Genomic DNA, 17,337 nt, shown 5'->3' with positions numbered 1-17,337 from the left:
CCTTGCCCGCCTCGTGGCGTGTCGGGTCCCCGAGTCTTGTGAGGGCTCGAGGCAGCCGTCACCCCGGGAGCTTGCGCAGCCCCTCGGGCGCACTGGGAGGGGGTGGCGCGGCCCGCGGCTGGTCGAGAGGGCGCAGGGGTCCGTGGAGGAGGGGACAGCGGCTCGCAGGTGTTACCCGGAGGGACCTGGCTGGGAGGACCTGGAGCGGAGGGCGGCGGCGCGGGCGGTGTGGCCAGCCGGGAGGGACGGGCCGTCGGGGAACGGAGTCGGCCACTCGCCGTGCGCCCTTGGCACAGCTCCGCAGCCCGTCGGGTCCTGAGCTGGCCGCAGGTGTCAGCCGCTCGCCCCGTGCGCCCGGGGCCCGCCAGGCGCGTATCCAGCAGCAGCGGCAGGAGTGACCTTTTACGCGTGGAATCTCTTCCACGGCCTCTGCCGGAGTCCCCAGCCCGCCTGGCCTCCCTGCTGGCCCCTCCTCGCCCCTTCGCCGGCCGCGGCTCCAGTGCCTCCTGCCGCGGGAGCTGCCCGCGCGCCCCGCGGTCCTCAGGTCTTCCCGCGCTGTCCCTTTCCTCACCCACTCCTTGCTCTCATGCCCCTCGACCAAGGAGGGCGCGGCGGCCCGAGGCTGCAGGACAGAGTGGCTTCGCTCCGTGGCTTCGCTCCTTGCGCTCCGCGCGGTCACTTCATCTCGGCGTAGCCGGGCGGGCTCTGGGGCCTGGCGCGTCTGCCCCCTGGAGGGCGGCGACCCTGCCCTGTGTGCCACTGCGTCCCTAGCACCTAAGCTGCCTTTCTGATGGCGGCGGCTGCAGCAGTGGGTGATGCAGGTACGCGGGTCAGAGGTGAAGGACCAGGAGGAAGCGAAGGGGAAGCGGCTGGAACAGGGGACACTGGAGGGACACAAAAGTTGAGGTGAGAAACTGAAGCCTGGCTCCGCTAACGTGGACCTCGGCAGGTCACTGATTCTGCTTCGCGCTCCTTTCTTGGGGTCCCCGGGAGACCTACTGGGACAAGTCAGCACTGAGTTCAGTGGCAGGAAGGAGGGCCCGAGAGGGGCGGCCTCAGAGACCTCCCTGGTACAAGTCTCGGGCTCTCCTGCCTGCGGTCCTGCTGTGAGCGTGGTTCAGTCTCAAAGACCAGTTTGACTCCCTGGGAGCCCGGATCACCGAGGCAGGTGTGCAGGGTGTGTGCGCTGGTGTCCCTGGCCGCCTGCTGCCCTGCAGTGCTGGCTCCTCCCTGAGCGCAGCGCAGTGTCTGGGGCTCGTCATCTCAGAAATGCCCAGCGCAGGCCTGTCACGGACACACCAGACACCAGGTTTGTCTGTTTATTTGTTTTATTTTTTATTTTTTTGAGTTGGAGTCTCACTCGGTTGCCCAGGCTGGAGTGCAGTGGCCGCTCCCGGCCACCGCAGCCTCGACCTGCTGGGCTCCGGCGATCCTTCCGCCTCAGCCTTCCGAGTAGCCGGAATTACTGGTGCGCGCTACCACGCCTGGCTGATTTTTTTGATTTTTTGTAGAGATGAGGTCTCGCTGCCCAGGTGAGTCTCGAACCCGCGGGCTCAAGCCTCCCAAAGGCGCGGGATTACAGGCTGAGCCACCGAGCCTTGCTTGTCTGTTTGAGTCGGAGTCTCACTCTGTCGCCCAGGCTGGAGTGCAGTGCCACGCTCACGGCCACCACAGCCTGGACCTGCTGGACTCAGATCCTTCTGCCCCAGCCTTCCAAGTAGCTGGAACTAGAGGCTCTCGCTACTGCACCCAGCTTGTTTCTTGATTTATTGTAGGGATGAGGTCTCACTAAGTTGCCCAGGCTGGTCTCGAACCCCTGGGCTCAGGCAATCCTCTCACCTCGGCCTCCCAAAGTGCTGGGATTACAGGCTTGGGCCACCGCACCTGGTCCTATCAGGCTTTTAAAAATGGTTTGACTTCCCACATGCCAGGTTTTGTGTTTAAAGTGAATTTGATCTGAAGCTAAACCGTGCCGCTTTCATTAAAACTTGTCAGGCACTTGCGTTTCCTTGGAAGGGCTAAAGGCTGAGAATGATTGTGGTGTCTCTGCTTTAAAGTGGCGGCAAGTCATTTTGGGGAAAGCGACTCATGATGGCAGAGGCGGCGAGAGGCTGGCACAGCAGGTGTGCTGTCCGTCCACCCTGGTGGGCAGTGTGGGGAGGCACTCTGGCAAAAGCCTGAGGACACAGAACAAACAAGAGCAAGTCCCAAAGGCCAGCGGAGACTTGGCCGCTGGGTTGCGGGCAACCTGCTCAGCTCGTGGGACAGGGACCCAGGCTGGGGGGCGAGTGGGGGTGGCCCCGCTCAGGCGGCTCTCTCTTTGCAGGGACTTGCCATGTTCCGCAGGCTGGGCTGGCTGGTCCTATACAGCCTTGCTGCACTGCTGCTCAGCTGCCTGCTCTTCTTGAAGAGGGAGGCCAAGCCCGCAGGGGACCCCACAGCCCGCCAGCCCTTCTGGGCTCCCCCCGGGCCCCGCCACAGCCAGTGTCCACCCAACTACACAGCGGCCGACGCCTCCCTGTCCCTGCCTGCCCGTCACCGCCTCTTTCTGACATACCGCCACTGCCGAAACTTCTCCATCTTGCTGGAGCCTTCAGGCTGTCCCAAGGACACCTTCCTGCTCCTGGCCATCAAGTCACAGCCTGGACACGTGGAGCGGCGAGCAGCCATCCGCAGCACCTGGGGCCGGGCTGGAGGCTGGGCTAGGGGCCGGCAGCTGAAGCTGGTGTTCCTCCTGGGGGTGGCGGGAGCCACGCCGCCAGCCCAGCTGCTGGCCTATGAGAGTGCGGAGTTTGATGACATCCTCCAGTGGGACTTTGCCGAGGACTTCTTCAACCTGACGCTCAAGGAGCTGCACCTGCAGCGCTGGGTGGTGGCGGCCTGCCCCCAGGCCCACTTCATGTTAAAGGGAGATGACGACGTCTTTATCCATGTCCCCAATGTGCTGGAGTTCCTGGACGGCTGGGACCCAGCCCAGGACCTCCTGGCGGGAGAGGTCATCCACCAGGCCCTGCCTAGCAGGAACACCAAGGTCAAGTACTTCATCCCGCCCTCCATGTACAGAGCCCGCCACTACCCACCCTATGCTGGGGGTGGAGGATATGTCATGTCCAGAGCCACCGTGCGGCACCTCCAGGCGGCCATGGAAGAGGCCGAACTCTTCCCCATCGATGACGTCTTTGTGGGCATGTGCCTGAGGAAGCTGGGGCTGAGCCCCACGCACCACACTGGCTTCAAGACATTTGGAATCCGGCGGCCCCTGGACCCCTTGGACCCCTGCCTGTACAGAGGGCTCCTGCTGGTGCACCGCCTCAGCCCTCTGGAGATGTGGACCATGTGGGCGCTGGTGACGGATGAGGGGCTCAAGTGCGCAGCTGCCCCCAGATCCCAGCTCTGAGCCTCTCGAGAGTGGACTGACTCATGTTGATTTCCTGCCATGAGAAATTGCTCCTTGCTGGTCTACAGGAAATGCTGACTTTGTTTCTGTAACCCCTCCCATCTTGTTAGCGCTGATTAAAAACACTGAAACCAACTTGTCCAGCATGTGCTGAATGGGAGCCAGATCACAGCAAAGGCTGCCGGGAACCTATGGGGAGATTCCTGGAGCCACCTGGGGCTCTGCCAGTCGGGTATGAAAGAGGGAGGCTGCTAGGGCTCTTGAAGACAAACCTTTTCTTTCTACGTGCAAGAAAACTTATTCTTCTCTGGATACGGTAGAGACACACAAAGGAAAAGAAGGAAACGAGAGGCATGTGTTAGAATAGTCTTGTTGAAAGCACCAGGTAAACACTCTGCATTCATCCCATTAATAATAGACTTCTGACTCCTTGGCCTGAGCTGTGCTTTACAGGGCCAGATCAGAGAAGGCATTAGAAACACTCAAAAAAAACCTTTCAAACTGGACAGGCTCCTGTTCCTCAAACCTCACATCTCTGCAGAGGGAACAAATACTAAATCATATTTGAAAATGTGAATAAAATTGAAAACAGGTTAAACAGCTACAGGGCATGACAAAAAAAGGACCCCGCTCTCTGGCCCAGGCTGGCGAAATATTTTGGGTGTGAGGTAAAAAGATCAGTGGGTGAGAGAGCAGCTGTGCAGAGTGGAGTGTGATGCTAAACAGGGTGCCCAGCTCAAGGATAAGAAGCCTGAGACCACAGGGGGAGGGCCCAGGCACTCCCAGCTCACAAAGGCCCTGGCCTGGTTGGCAGGACTCTTGTGCAGAGAGTAGTGCTTGGGCCGAACAGCATCCGCCCCCGCCTCTCCCTCCCGGCAGGCAGGAAGGGCAGCGGGCTCAGGCCCTCAATCCTCCCGCAGGTAGGCCTCCGGCTCCGGCTCAGCCTGCTCGTCTCCTTCCTCCTGGATTTTCTGACGGAGCTCTTTCGTCTGTGCTTCTGCCAGCTTGGTTTCTGCTTTCTGGGAGAGCTGGCGCACCTCCTGCACCTGCAATTTCACCAGCTGAATGTGATTCCTGGCGGTTATAGAGGCCTGATCGGCTCCTGCCAAAAGACAGACAATTGAGCCAAGCAGATGAGCAAGGGAGACGATACACATGGACACAAGGAAAGCCTGGAGTGCTGTGGTTGTCATCTGAGCCCCTCCTGGGGTCACTTTCCCTGACTTTGCTGCCTGCCTTGCATGTAACTAACCACTTCATTGCCAAAAACCCTAGTATTTTTCTTCAGCCATCAGCCGCTAATGTTATAATTACTAAATGCAATTTCCACAAGCATCTTTATAGCTACACAGTTCTTAGTATAGACCTTTTATTAATTTTTTAACTAAACAGATCATCCATTTCTTTCTGACAGATTAAAAGATCACTAATAAAATTGTCAAAGATTCCTTTTATCAACCTGCCCAATCTTCAGAGGTAATCTCTTTTGGGATTTTTGGGGTATCTTTCTCATCTTTCAAAATGTGACTATATACATGTGGAACACACATAAAAATATTTTGTTACTATATATAACAGCATGAAAAATATCTAACATATTTTGTGATTTTACTTTTCATTTTTAAATGATAGTGTTTTGAGCACTATCATTTTACCTGCTGCTACTGTATTTCATCATCTGGGTATGCTCTTTTTTTTTTGAATTGCAGTCTCACTCTGTCCACCCAGACTGAAGTGCAGTGGCACGCTCACGGGCACTGCAGCCTCAACTTGCTGGGCTCAGGCGATCCTTCCGCCTCAGCCTTCCAAGTAGCTGGGACTACAGGCCCATGACACCATGCCCAGCTTTTTTTTTTTGTAGAGAGCAAGCAATCCTACTGCCTCGTCCCCCCAAAATGTAGGGATTACAGGCACGAGCCAACATGCCAAGCCAAAAACTCCACATCTATAACAGCCCTTTCTGATGTTACTTTTGCTCTCTGTAAAAAGAGCAAAATCTTGCCAAATCTTTGCCTATATATATATATATATATTTTTTTTTTTTTTGAGTTGAAGTCTCACTCTGTCGCCCAGACTGGAGTGCAGTGGCCGCTCCCAGCCACCGCACCCTCGACCTGCTGGACTCCAGCGATCCTTCTGCCTCAGCCTTCCAAGTAGCTGGAACTACAGGTGCGTGCTACCACGCCCGGCTAATTTTTGATTTATTGTAGAGATGAGGTCTTGTCAAGTTGCCCGGGCGGGTCTCAAACCCGCGGGGTCAGGCAATTCATCACCTCGGCCTCCCAAAGCGCAGGATTACAGGCTGAGCCACCGAGTTCAGCTGCCTATTTTTTTTTTTTAGTCTTTTCAAGGAAGCAGATTTTTGTCTTTCTAATAAACTATTATTTAATTTCTTCTTATACCTTTTACTTTTTTGTTTTGTTTTTTTCTTGATTTCACTTTTTTGATAGTTTACTTTGTGTGTGTGTATATATATATATATATTTTAATTTTTATTTTTTTTGAGTGAGAGTCTCACTCTGTTGCCCAGGCTGGAGTGCAGTGGCACGCTCATGGCCACTGCAGCCTCAACCTGCTGGGTTCAAGTGATCCTTCTGCCTCAGCCTTCCAAGTAGCTGGAACCACAGGTGCGCACCATCACACCTGGCTAATTTTTTGATTTATTGTAGAGATGAGGTCTTGCCATGTTGCCCAGGCTGGTCTCGAACCCATGGGCTCAAGCATCTGCCTCCCAAAATGCTGGGATTACAGGCATGAGCCACTGAACCCAGCAGTATATTTTGTGACATTGAGTATTATCTGTCACTCATGGTCTTTGCATTTATGACATAGGAATTTATAGGTGTAGATTTCTCTTTAAGAGCTACTTTTGTCTACAACCCCCTGCTATACACTGCACTTGTCATCACAGTTTGAAATATTTAAACATTTTCATTTAAATTTCTTCTCTAGCCTGTGTTTTTTAAGAAGCATATTTTTGAATGTTATAGATGTAAGGAACTTTTTTACTGAGTTGAAGGTCAGTTAATGTGGTATCAATTTTTTAAATGATTTTGTTGTCTTCCTTTGTCACCCGGTACAAAATTAGTTTTGTGTCTTAGAAGAATATGTATTTTTCTCACTCATAAGCGGACCTTGAGCAATTATCATAATACTATAAAAAGGAATTGGGAGTAGTGGGAAACTGCCAGGGGAGGGAGGGACACACCTCATCAACAAGGGTACCTGCATAATCAACATTTGTATACCTAACACTGAATTGTACCCCACAGCTTTAAAATAAATAAATAAAAGGATATGTATTCTTTAGGGAGGAGAGGGCAGGGCAAAGTTTTATATTTGGTATATATATTTGGTCAAGTTTTAAAAAATTATTCTGTCCCAATCCTTCACAGCTTTTTTTTTTGTGTGTGTCTTCTGGATCTGTGAATCTCTGAGATGTGTGTAAAATTCAATTTCTTATAATTCTATCAGTTTTTGCCTTAGTAAGTACACATCTCATGATTGATATTATCTTAATGGGTGGTTCTTTGTCTCACTGTTTTTTGCCTTGCAGTCTTTCTCTTATTTCTAACATTGGTCTATTAGCCTTTTGGGGGTAGCATTCTGTTAAGAGAATTCTTACTTACTTATTAATTTAATTTAATTTTTTTGAGTTGGAGTCTCACTCTGTTGCCCAGGCTAGAGTGCAGTGGCATGGTCACGGCCACCGCAGCCTTGACCTGCTGGACTCAGGTGTTCCTTCCATCTCAGCCTTCAGGCGCTCGCAACCATGCCTGGCTCATTTTTTGATTTATTGTGGGACAAGTTGCCCAGGTTGGTCTCGAACCCCTGGGCTCAAGGCAATTCTCTCACCTCAGTCTCCCAAAATGCTGGGATTACAGGCTTGAGCCACTGCACTCAGTCTTATTTTTAATTATTATTATTATTTTATGAGTTGGAATACCACTCTGTTGCCCAGGCTGGAGTACAGTGGCATGCTTATGGCCATTGCAGCCTCAACCTTCTGGGCTCAGGTGATCCTTCTGCTGCAGTCTCCCAAGTAGCTGGAATTACAGGTGTGCACCTCCACACCCAGCTAAATTTTTTGATTTATTGTAGAGATGAGATCTTGCCAAGTTTCTCAGGCTGATCTCGAACGCCTAGGCCCAGGCAATCCTCTCACCTCAGCCTCCAAAGTACTGGGATTACAGGTGTGAGCCACTGTGCCTGGCCTAGAATTATTTTACTGAACTATGTCATTGAACACAATCTAAAAGTGTCATGTAATAACTTTATTCTTATCGCAATTACTGATGTTTGAACTTACTCCTAGAATTTTGTACTTTCTAATTAACAGGCTTTGTTTCTCTTTAAACCTTTTCTGCTTGTTTCCCTGTAACTAAAACTCTTCATAGTGTTTTACAATATATAATGTTAAGTCAATGTGCTTAGTGTGGTTTCCCTTCTTCCCCAAACTTGATTATTTACAAACCCTGTTTTATACTCAGAGCTTTTGAGAAGTTTTACTCAATTTTGTTCGTTATTCATAGATCTTAGTTATTTCTTTCTAAACTGATTTTTCCTTTTTCACAGTTTTTCCAGAAAGTGTATGCAGGTGGTAAACTTTCTGAATCTCTATAGGTTTGAAAATATCTTTCATTCTCAAAATTTTTTTTTGAATCTGAGTCTCACTCTGTCACCCAGGCTGAAGTGCAGTGGCATGCTCATGGCCACCACAGGCCACCTACTGGGCTCAGGTGATCCTTCTGCCTCAGCCTTCCAAGTAGCTGGAACCACAGGCATGTACCACCACACCCTGCTAATTTTTTGATTTATTGCAGAGATGCAGTCTTGCCATGTTGCTCAGGATGGTCTTGAACTCCTGAACTCAGGCAATCCTCTCACCTCTGCCTCCCAAGTGCTGAGATTGCAGGTGTGAGCCACTGCGCCCGGCTCATTCTCACATTTTAATGATACTGGCTACATATAAAATTCTAGGTGATTGATTTATTGTCACCTGTAGTGTTTCTGATAAGAATACTGATGTTTGATTTGGCTTCATTTGAAAGTAATCCAATTTTTTTTCCATAGTAGTTTTTAGGACTTTTTTCTGAATCTTTTTATTATGGTTTTACTTAAAAATCAAAATTCTGTTCAGAACTTTTGTGAGCCCTTTCAATCACTTCTGGGGAAAATGTCTATTTTTTTCAAATGATGCTTATACATCCTCTCCCTTTTTTCTTCTTCTAGATCTAAGGCTGCACAGGCAAGTGGGGGAAGGATGCCTGGGGAGGTTCTTGATGCCATATCTCAGCACATCTCCCTCCTCACTGCACCTGGGAACCCTGCTGCCACCTTGGTGTGGTACTATTATGCTGCTGCCTTCATACTTCTGTTGTTTCACTGTTCTAATTCTGTTGTCAGAATCTCTGCTGTCTCTGGTTCACTAAGAATTCTGTTTTTCAATATGGTTACACAGCATTCATTTATTTTTTTTAAAAAAAATCTCTGTATCACTTTTAAGATTTGATGTTGTAACCCCAGTCTGTTACCTTGAAATCAGAAAACAAAAATGTTTTAACATACCAGTCTTTATAAACGCTACTCCTAGGTTATAATTTCTATGAGCCTGTCTAGTCCGGGACCAGTCAGGTAAGACTGTTAAATTTTTCCTCAAGATATATTTAAAACTACTCAGTTTAGGCTTAAAAAAACCACCTTGGTGAATAACTACATTTTCTATGTTGGGGCACTAAGGTGCAGAGGACAAAGTCCTGGCTTCCAGGTGGAGCAAAGGCTTTAGAAGTCAACCTACTCAGCTGAATCTTAGTTTGGCTGCTTACTTACCATACCATAGCATCTTAGGTCAATTACTTAACCCATCTGTCCCCAGTTTCTTCACTTATAAAGTGGTAATGATAATAATAGCTCCCCCTTTAAAGGAACTATGGGGATTAAAAGAGCCTATGAAATGCTTGTCACAAAGCCTGCAATAGACAAATAACACTGACTGTGATTCCAAGTCCCATTTTCTCAAACCTACAAAAAAGGTTCACATAGACTGATGATCTCAAGTGTCATCCAACTGTCATTCTAAGATTAACTGTTAATACATTGAACTACAAATAAAATGCTTAAATTATTTGGAAGCAATCAGTTTTTTAATGGCAATAGTTTTATCATTCTTCATTTTCTAGATATTGACAACTTGGCTTCTTCTGGTCTGGTCTACAGGGGTGCACCCATTTTTTTCTATTGTGCAAATAAAATACTGGTTAATATATTGGAAATGGGGAAAATTTCTCACAGGGTTAGAGCTGCACACACTATCTACCATAAAGCCCTCATCTCAGAACTAGATGAGAAACTCAAATGGTACCTTCCTAGCAAAAACAAACTTTAACTCACCAGTTTGGTAGGCAGCTTCTGCTGCCATCTCTGAAAGACCAACTGCAGTCATCCACGTGGTTTCCAGCTTCAAATATTCTTGTTGTTTTGAAGTCATCTGTAAGTTGAGCAAAGTGCTTCAGATAATGTGAAGAGGTTTAGCCCGCTTAAATTGACTTATTCAAAATAATAGATTTAGAGCACAGTTACTGGTTATATTGGTCAGACTTCATTCAAAAATTTAGGTACCACAATGAGATAGGAGAACTCATACAGAAATGCCAATAATTTTTTGCTTACCTCAACTCTGGCTCCTATGATCACCTGCCATACTTCATCTTCCTCTTGTGAATTCATTTTCCCAAGTAAACTTGTATATTGTCGGTACAGAGAAATTAAGGTATAAACAGCCTACAAATATAGAATATATAAGTCTGAGTAAAATAAGAGGTATTTTGAAAGACTAGAGAGATTTTCTACTCGAGAAGGCAAAGTCCCATCAAAGCAAACTTGTTCAGTCCTTCTGCTTCACTGAAGTTGTCCTACTGTCATATGAAGTAACAGCATCACTGCAGGACAGTATCTCAGCTCAGGCTTAAAAAACACCTGTAAACTTCATTGTTTTTAAAAGTTTATTAACAATTCAGACATAGAGAACACAGTGCAAGGGAAAACTCTACAGTTTGAGAAAAAAGCTGCTGGGAAATAAAGGTAAAATAAATATACAAATGAGACTTTTAAATGATTTTTATTTTGATTATCCACATACTCTTTCTACTAGCTCAGATTAGTGTTTCTTAAACAGTCCTCACAGGGAAGTCTCTGGTGACGGACTTTGGGCCTCTTTAGCTCTAACTTAACCAAATCAGCTTGGCTCCTATTTTATATGCTGGGCTGCCATATTTAAGATTTTTCAGTAAAAAGGGAGTTCCTGGAAAAAGTCCAAAAATCAGTTATTTAGGCCAGAGCTCAGCAAACTTTTTTTTTTGGTCAAGGGCCAGACAGTAAATATTTTAGGCTTTGTAGCTGTATAGCCTTTGCTGAAACTATTTAAACTCTCAAAGACATTATGTAGACAATATATAAACAAATGAGCCTGGCTATGTTCCAATAAAATATGAACACAAGCATCAGACCCGATTTGCTAAAACATGATTTAGAAGATCAAGGGTTAACAAGAACATACCTTAGTATATTCAGTGATAGCTTCGATCAATGCATATGTAGTTTGAGAGAGAAAAGTAGAGGTGCTATCTGTTACCAAAGAAACTGCTCTCCTCATTAATGCTTCGTTACTAAGAGAATGAGGCTCCGATTTCTGAAAGACAGAAATATTGTCAATCAACATCTAACCTAAAGCTCAAGCTGAGAACTTTGTCACAGACCATCAGGTAACAAACATAATTCTCATACTGCTTAGTGTTTAAAGCTGCAACTGTTCTGTATACTTCTTTGGGTTAAAACAGAACTTAAGACTTTATTTTGGCAATTTAAGACAATATAGGGAAATAATTCCTAGTATGCTTTCTATCTACTTTCATTCTCTACTCCAGAGAGCAAAGTATTTCTTCATATAAAATGCTAACAATTATAACCACCAAATTCATGAGATTCCAACTCCAATCATTATTTTGAGGCACAAAAATAAACAAGACATAGTCTCTGCTCTAAAAGGTTTCAGACAGGGGCAGGGATAGGAAGATGATAGGGACTCACAGAGTACTAGAAAAATGAATGCAACCAAGTATCCGGAGCTGTGGCAGAAGTCTTTATGGGTACACATAAGGGAGCAATCAATTCTGTGTTGAGTGATAATAGTTTAGAAAAACCTTCATAAATTTAATGAGGATTAAGCTGAGGTTAATAAAGTAAATGGGTAGATGGGAGAGGGCAATTCTGAGCAGTACAGTATTGGTGGGGGCACTCTTTACTCTGACCTCAGCTATTATGTTAAAAAGAAAAGACCACTATAACTACCTCAAGAGTTAAGGGACTGTGGCCACCTCGACTAAATGCTGGCGACGCAGTTCATCAATGACTCTGCCTTTTTCCTCCTAAGCAGAGCTCTTATATCAGAACCAACAAAGAAATCAATTGCTCTGTTCTGTCTTGTTTTGCTATTTAGAGTGTAAACACTCAGAATCACTGCATGTTGAAAGCCGCAGTCAAGAAATATTTTTGATATATGGACAAATCAAGAATTTTATTTATCATCGCTGGGTACAATAGCTCCCACCTGTAATCCCAGCACTTTGGGAGGCTGAGACAGAGGATTGCCTAAGACCACAGGTTCGAGACAAGCCTGGGCAACATAGTATGACCTCGTCTCTACAATCAATCAAAAAATTAGCCAGGCCTGGTGGTGCATGCCTGTGGTTCTAGCTCCTTGGAAGGTTGTGGTGGCCCTGAGTGTGCCACTGCATTCCAATCTGGGCGACAGAAGGAGACTCCAACTCAGAGAAAAAAGTTATTTATCATTTCATTCAATCAGTTATTTAGTATTCATTATGTACCCTATACTGTAGGGCTACAAAGGAAAGAATGACATTATCTCTGGTCACGACAAGCCAATTTTGACATAACATTCTGATAACTTATGTCTTCACAATGTGCCACATTTTTTTTTTTTTTGAGTTGGCATCTTACTCTGTGGTCCAGACTGGAGTGCAGTGGCACGCTCCCGGCCACTGCAGCCTCATGCTACATTTTACAATGCATTTTCACTTGTTCCTCAAAACAACAACCCAGGTATTATTCACTTCTTTTTTTTTTTTTTTTTTTTTTTACAGACAATGAAATGGAAGCTCAAGCTGGATGCTGTGGCTCATGCCTATAAACCTACCACTTTGGGTGGCTGTGATGGAAAGCCTGCTCAAGGCTAGGAGTTTGAGTCAGCCTGGGCAACATATCAAGACACTGCCTTTACACACACACAAAAAAGAGCCAAGTGTGGTGGTATGCACCTGTAGTCCCAGATACTTGGGAGGCTGAGGCAGGAGGATCACATGAGCCCAGGAGTTGGGAGACTGTGAGAGCCTTGATTACATAACTGCACTTCAGACTAAACAGCCCTGTTGAAGGAAGCAAGAAAGGAAGGAAGGAAAGGAAAGGAAGAACAGACAGAAAGGGAAGGAAGGAAAGGGAAGAAAAGAAGGGAAGGGGAAGGAAAGGGAGGGAGGGAAGGAGGGAAGAGGAAAGGAAGGACGGAGAAAGAAATGGAAGCTCAAAATGGTTATATAACTTTCCCAAAAAGTCACATCTAGACCTCAAACCAAATCTCACTCCCAAGTCTGTACTGTTTCCATTATGCTCTGCCGACTCAGGAAAGTGCCAAAGGGATTATCAGGAAATATCAAAATATACAATATTAAATGGCCAGAAGAGAGGAGATGATTGTTGGCCAGGTATTAAGAAAGGCTTTAAAAAGAGGCGGGATGGGCTGGGGGCAGTGGATCAAGCCTGTAATCCCAGCACTTTGGGAGGCAGAGGCAAGAGGACTGTCTGAACCCAGGGCTTCGAGACCAGTCTGGGCAACTTGGCGAGACCTGGTCTCTACAAAAAAATCAAAAAAATTTAGCCAGGCGTGGTGGCTCACGCCTGTAGTTTCAGCTACTTGGAAGGCTGAAGCGGAAGGATCACCTGAGCCCAGCAGGCCGAGACTACGATGGCCGTGACTGTGCCACTGCACTCCAGCCTGGGCAACAGAGTGAGACGCCAACTCAAAAAAAAAAAAAAAAGAGGTGGGACTTAGTACTGAAGATAGCCAGGAAGCCAGGACTAGAATGGCCAGGCATCCTGGAGAGAAAAGAAACAAAGAGGAAAAGAATACAATTGTTGCATGCAAGGAATATCCAGGAATCTAGTCTGTTGGGAGCAGATGGTACAAGAGAGATGATACTGGCTAGGGCACTGACATGCAGGGAGAGTTAGTTGGATTTTAGTTATTTAAGACCTAATGGAAGCCGGGCTACGTGGCTCAGCCTGTAATCCCACGCCTTTGGGAGGCTGAGGTGAGTGGATTGCCTGAGCCCATAGGTTCGAGACCCGCCTGGGCAGCGAGACCTCATCTCTACAATAAATCAAAAAATCAGCCGGGCGTGGTAGCGCGTGCCTGTAATTCCAGCTACTCGGAAGGCTGAGGCGGAAGGATTGCCGGAGCCCAGCAGGCGCGGCTGTGGTGGCCGGGAGCGGCCACTGCACTCCAGTCTGGGCGACCAAGTGAGACTCCAACTCAAAAAAAATAAATAAATAAATAAAAAAGATAAGACCTAATGGAGAGCGACTGTAGGTTCTGAAGAATGGAAGTGGAAGTGGGACCGTTGTACCACAGGGGAATGACTACAGGCTCCAGCCATGTGGCCCAGAATTGAGGTAACTTAGTACATGAACTGAAAAAGGACAAACCTAAAAAAATATTTTGAAAGAAGAAAGATTGTTCCAATTGTGGCTGGAAATGGTCTGGTGTTCAAGTATGGGTTTTAGGATTAAACATTCATCAGCATGCAGAGATTTCAAGTTAAGTGAGTCACAGTAAGGTGAGGGTCCATAAGTTAGCCTCAGAAGATGCTGAAAATACTTGTGATACATGGAGTTAATCTTGTTGTGATAAACACACATAGGTAGCAGGAATAGTTTACTGAAATGGGGCTTGCTAGTTTCCTATCTAACTCTTCCCCATAAGCATATAACTGTTTTCAGTTTATTATTTGTTTTTAATTGGAGTCTCACTCTGTTCCCCAGGCTGGAGTACAGTGGCACATTCATGGCCGCCGCAGCCTTCACCTGCTGGACTCAGGCGATCCTTCTGCTCCAGCCTTCCAAGTAGCTAGAACCACAGGCATGCACCACTGTGTCTAGTTAATTTTTTGATTTATTGTAGAGACAAGGTCTCATCATGTTGCCCAGGCTGGTCTCGAACCTCTGAGTTCAGGCAATCCTCTTGCCTATGTCTCCCAAAGTACTAGGATTACAGGTGTGAGCCACTGCACCTAGCCTTCTTTTTTTTTTTGTTGAAGTCTCACTCTACCACCCAGGCTGGAGTGCAGTGGCCTGACCATGAATCACCTCCACAGCCTTGATCTCCTGGGCTCAGGCAATCCATCACAGCCTCTTGAGTAGCTAGGACTACAGGTACATGCCACCACATGTAGTTATTTATTTACTGATTTTTTGTAGAGACATGGTTTCACTATATTTCCTATGGAAACAGTACAGACTTAAGAGTGAGATTTGGTTTGAGGTCTAGATGTGACTTTTTGGGAAAGTTATATAACATTTTGAGCTTCCATTTCTTTCTCCATCCTTCCTTTCCTCTTCCCTCCCTCCCTTTCCTTCCCCTTCCCTTCTTTTCTTCCCTTTCCTTCCTTCCCTTGTCTCAAACTCCTGGCCTCAAGTGATCCTCCCACCTCTACCACCCAAAGTGTTGGGATTACAGACATGAGCCACTGTGACCAGCTCAGTGACTTTAAAAAAAAAAATAAGGTGCCACTTTCACATCAACTATCTACTTGACAGCTCCACCTAGATGATTCCTTGGCATCTCAGAAATGTCATTTCCAAAACTAAACTCGATTTCTTCCTTTCAAAATCTACTCCTCTCCATCCCACTAAATGGCAACTCCATTCTTTTAGTTGCTTAGACCTTTAAAAATCTTGGAAATCCTAGGTACATACCCCATATCCAATCAATCAGCAACTCCTGCTGGCCACATTCTGCCAAATTCTCCCCGCTTTTCTGCTCATCTAGTCGGAGCCACTATCATTTCATGCCTGGACTACAGCAACAGCCTCCTACTGGTCTCCTCAGACCACACAGCAACCTTTAAAAACTTTATGTTCGATCATAATAGTCCTGTGTTAAATCCTCTGTGTCTTCTTCTTCAGAACAACCCAAAGCTATACAACAATGGCAGACAAAATACAGAGCACATGATTTGATCATCAACTCTCAGTCCTCATCTGTTACTGTTTCCCTCACTCCATTCCAGCCACATTGGCCTCGTTGCTGTTCCTCAAACATATCACTCTTGCTTCTAGGTTTTTGCACTTCTGAGCTCCTTTTTCTGGCAGGCTCTTTCTCCCACCAGAAAATAGCAAGGCTTTCTCTTTTAGAACATTCAGATCTCTACTTAGTGATCTTCTTGACCAACTTTAACGAAAACAAAACCCCCTTCCAGGACTGCATATTAACTTACCCTATTTGCTTTCTTCATAGCACTTGTCGCTAGCTGACATTCCATATTTATTTTCTCTGCTTACATCTCCCCAAAATGTTTTACCAGAACAGAAGTTACATTCTGCTCACTCTCTTACATTCTGTTTGGCACATAAAAATTGCTCAATAAATTGTTGCTGAATGACATTATTTTTGATAGACTGCAATATGTTCTTATATCTCTCTACTCTCTTTACGCAACTTGATGTGCTGTTCCTGCCAAATGAGACAATCAAAATGGGAAAATAATTATCTGCTCAACTGTGAAAAAATGGTACAATAGAAAGCACACTCTCATGTGGGGGAATGGACGGGAGCACTGCACCACACTACCATAGCTCGTCTGATGCTTCATTTTTTGCTCACGTTAAGACTTCAAGAGGACACGGTCCACTAAGAAACGCCGAGCAAGACAGTACTTTACCTGTGCAATGGGAACCGCGCACAGGGTGACACCAAATCCAAGTGCCACCGTTTTGTGCCATGGTCGTATCAGCTCTGAGAAACAGCGCTTCCTAAAGTGAGCCACGACAGGGACACACTGTCTGTACCTAGGAGAGCCAGAATTAGTAAGGCGCGACCTCCAGTCTGTTACCGGCGCTCGGATTTGTGTGCAGGGGTTGGAACAAACTCGGACCAAGCAGGACCCTAAGTGAGGATGCAGGGCAGCCTTCCGGGTGACAGGGCACGGACGAGGGCGTGGAGGCCCGGAAAGCCACCCGACCCGCTGGGAGGCGCAGCGCCACGAGCCCAGCTAAGTGTCGCCGAGCGGAGAGCGGACTGGGGGCTTTTGGAGTTTTCAGCAGACATCAGGAAGCTGAAAGCGCTGCTGCATAGGTTTTTAGGAACGTAATGCCGAAATACACGCTTCCGCAGGGAAGAGTTAGATGCGGACCCAGGCCGGGGTTTCGGTGTGTCTGACGGTCCCCGCCAGAAACGCCCCGGGGCCGGCAGCGCCAGGAGGGGAACATCTGCGTCGAGGTTCCCCTCCGACAGTTCCCGGGGCCTCTCCCCATGCCGTGTCCCTTCTCCTCTCCCCTCGACTCTCCTCAGGGACTTCAGGGGGCTGACTCGGGAGAATCGTTCTTGGGAAACGGAGTTACTGAAGGAACCTGGGTCTAGACCGAGGGGGGCGGAGCCGCCTTCGGACTTCCCCTACGCGGGCGAGACGCCACGGCCCGACGAGGCAAGAACGCGCCAGCCAGGCGGGCGAGGCGGACCGGGCCGCAGCGTTCTCCGCGTAGGTCCCTCCCTCCGGGCCTGCCCCGCTACGCGGCCGCAGCGGTACCTGAAGAGGGAGGCTACGCCCCGCGACAGCCAACTCCTCAAAGCCGCCATCCCACGGCGGGCAGACGCC

At 47.3% G+C, this 17,337-nt stretch overlaps 2 protein-coding genes across 8 annotated transcripts in view; one reads left to right on the top strand and one right to left on the bottom strand.

Annotated features, from left to right (window-relative positions):
- The first annotated feature begins 2,329 nt into the window (after positions 1–2,329).
- On the top strand, positions 2,330–3,519 carry B3GNT4 (UDP-GlcNAc:betaGal beta-1,3-N-acetylglucosaminyltransferase 4). The gene has a single exon (XM_008059739.1). It carries the CDS (start codon positions 2,336–2,338, stop codon positions 3,395–3,397), a length of 1,062 nt encoding a protein of 353 aa, XP_008057930.1. The 5' UTR covers positions 2,330–2,335; the 3' UTR covers positions 3,398–3,519.
- Positions 3,520–3,750: 231 nt separating this feature from the next.
- The window catches only part of DIABLO (diablo IAP-binding mitochondrial protein), a 14,610-nt gene continuing 1,023 nt past the window's right edge, over positions 3,751–17,337 (bottom strand). Inside the window, exons 1-7 of one of the 7 annotated variants that reach the window (XM_021713210.1) lie at positions 17,264–17,318; positions 16,618–16,628; positions 16,405–16,521; positions 10,953–11,084; positions 10,067–10,177; positions 9,788–9,884; positions 4,145–4,499 (exon numbers count right to left, since the gene is read on the bottom strand). In XM_021713210.1, the coding sequence (XP_021568885.1) occupies positions 4,303–4,499; positions 9,788–9,884; positions 10,067–10,177; positions 10,953–11,084; positions 16,405–16,521; positions 16,618–16,628; positions 17,264–17,318 (720 nt within the window). In that variant the 3' untranslated portion in view covers positions 4,145–4,302. Of the gene's footprint in view, positions 4,500–9,787; positions 9,885–10,066; positions 10,178–10,952; positions 11,085–16,404; positions 16,532–16,617; positions 16,629–17,139; positions 17,332–17,337 lie in introns of those variants that run through there. The other 6 variants (XM_008059737.1, XM_021713213.1, XM_021713212.1 and 3 more) reach the window with 6 other exon arrangements.

Source organism: Carlito syrichta, unplaced genomic scaffold (assembly GCF_000164805.1).
Source record: "Carlito syrichta isolate Samal-C Ts95f unplaced genomic scaffold, Tarsius_syrichta-2.0.1 Scaffold304341, whole genome shotgun sequence".
Classification (NCBI taxonomy): Eukaryota; Metazoa; Chordata; class Mammalia; order Primates; family Tarsiidae; genus Carlito; species Carlito syrichta.
The sequence above is the reverse complement of the archived record's forward strand: the minus strand, read 5'-3'. Positions and strand labels throughout refer to the sequence as shown.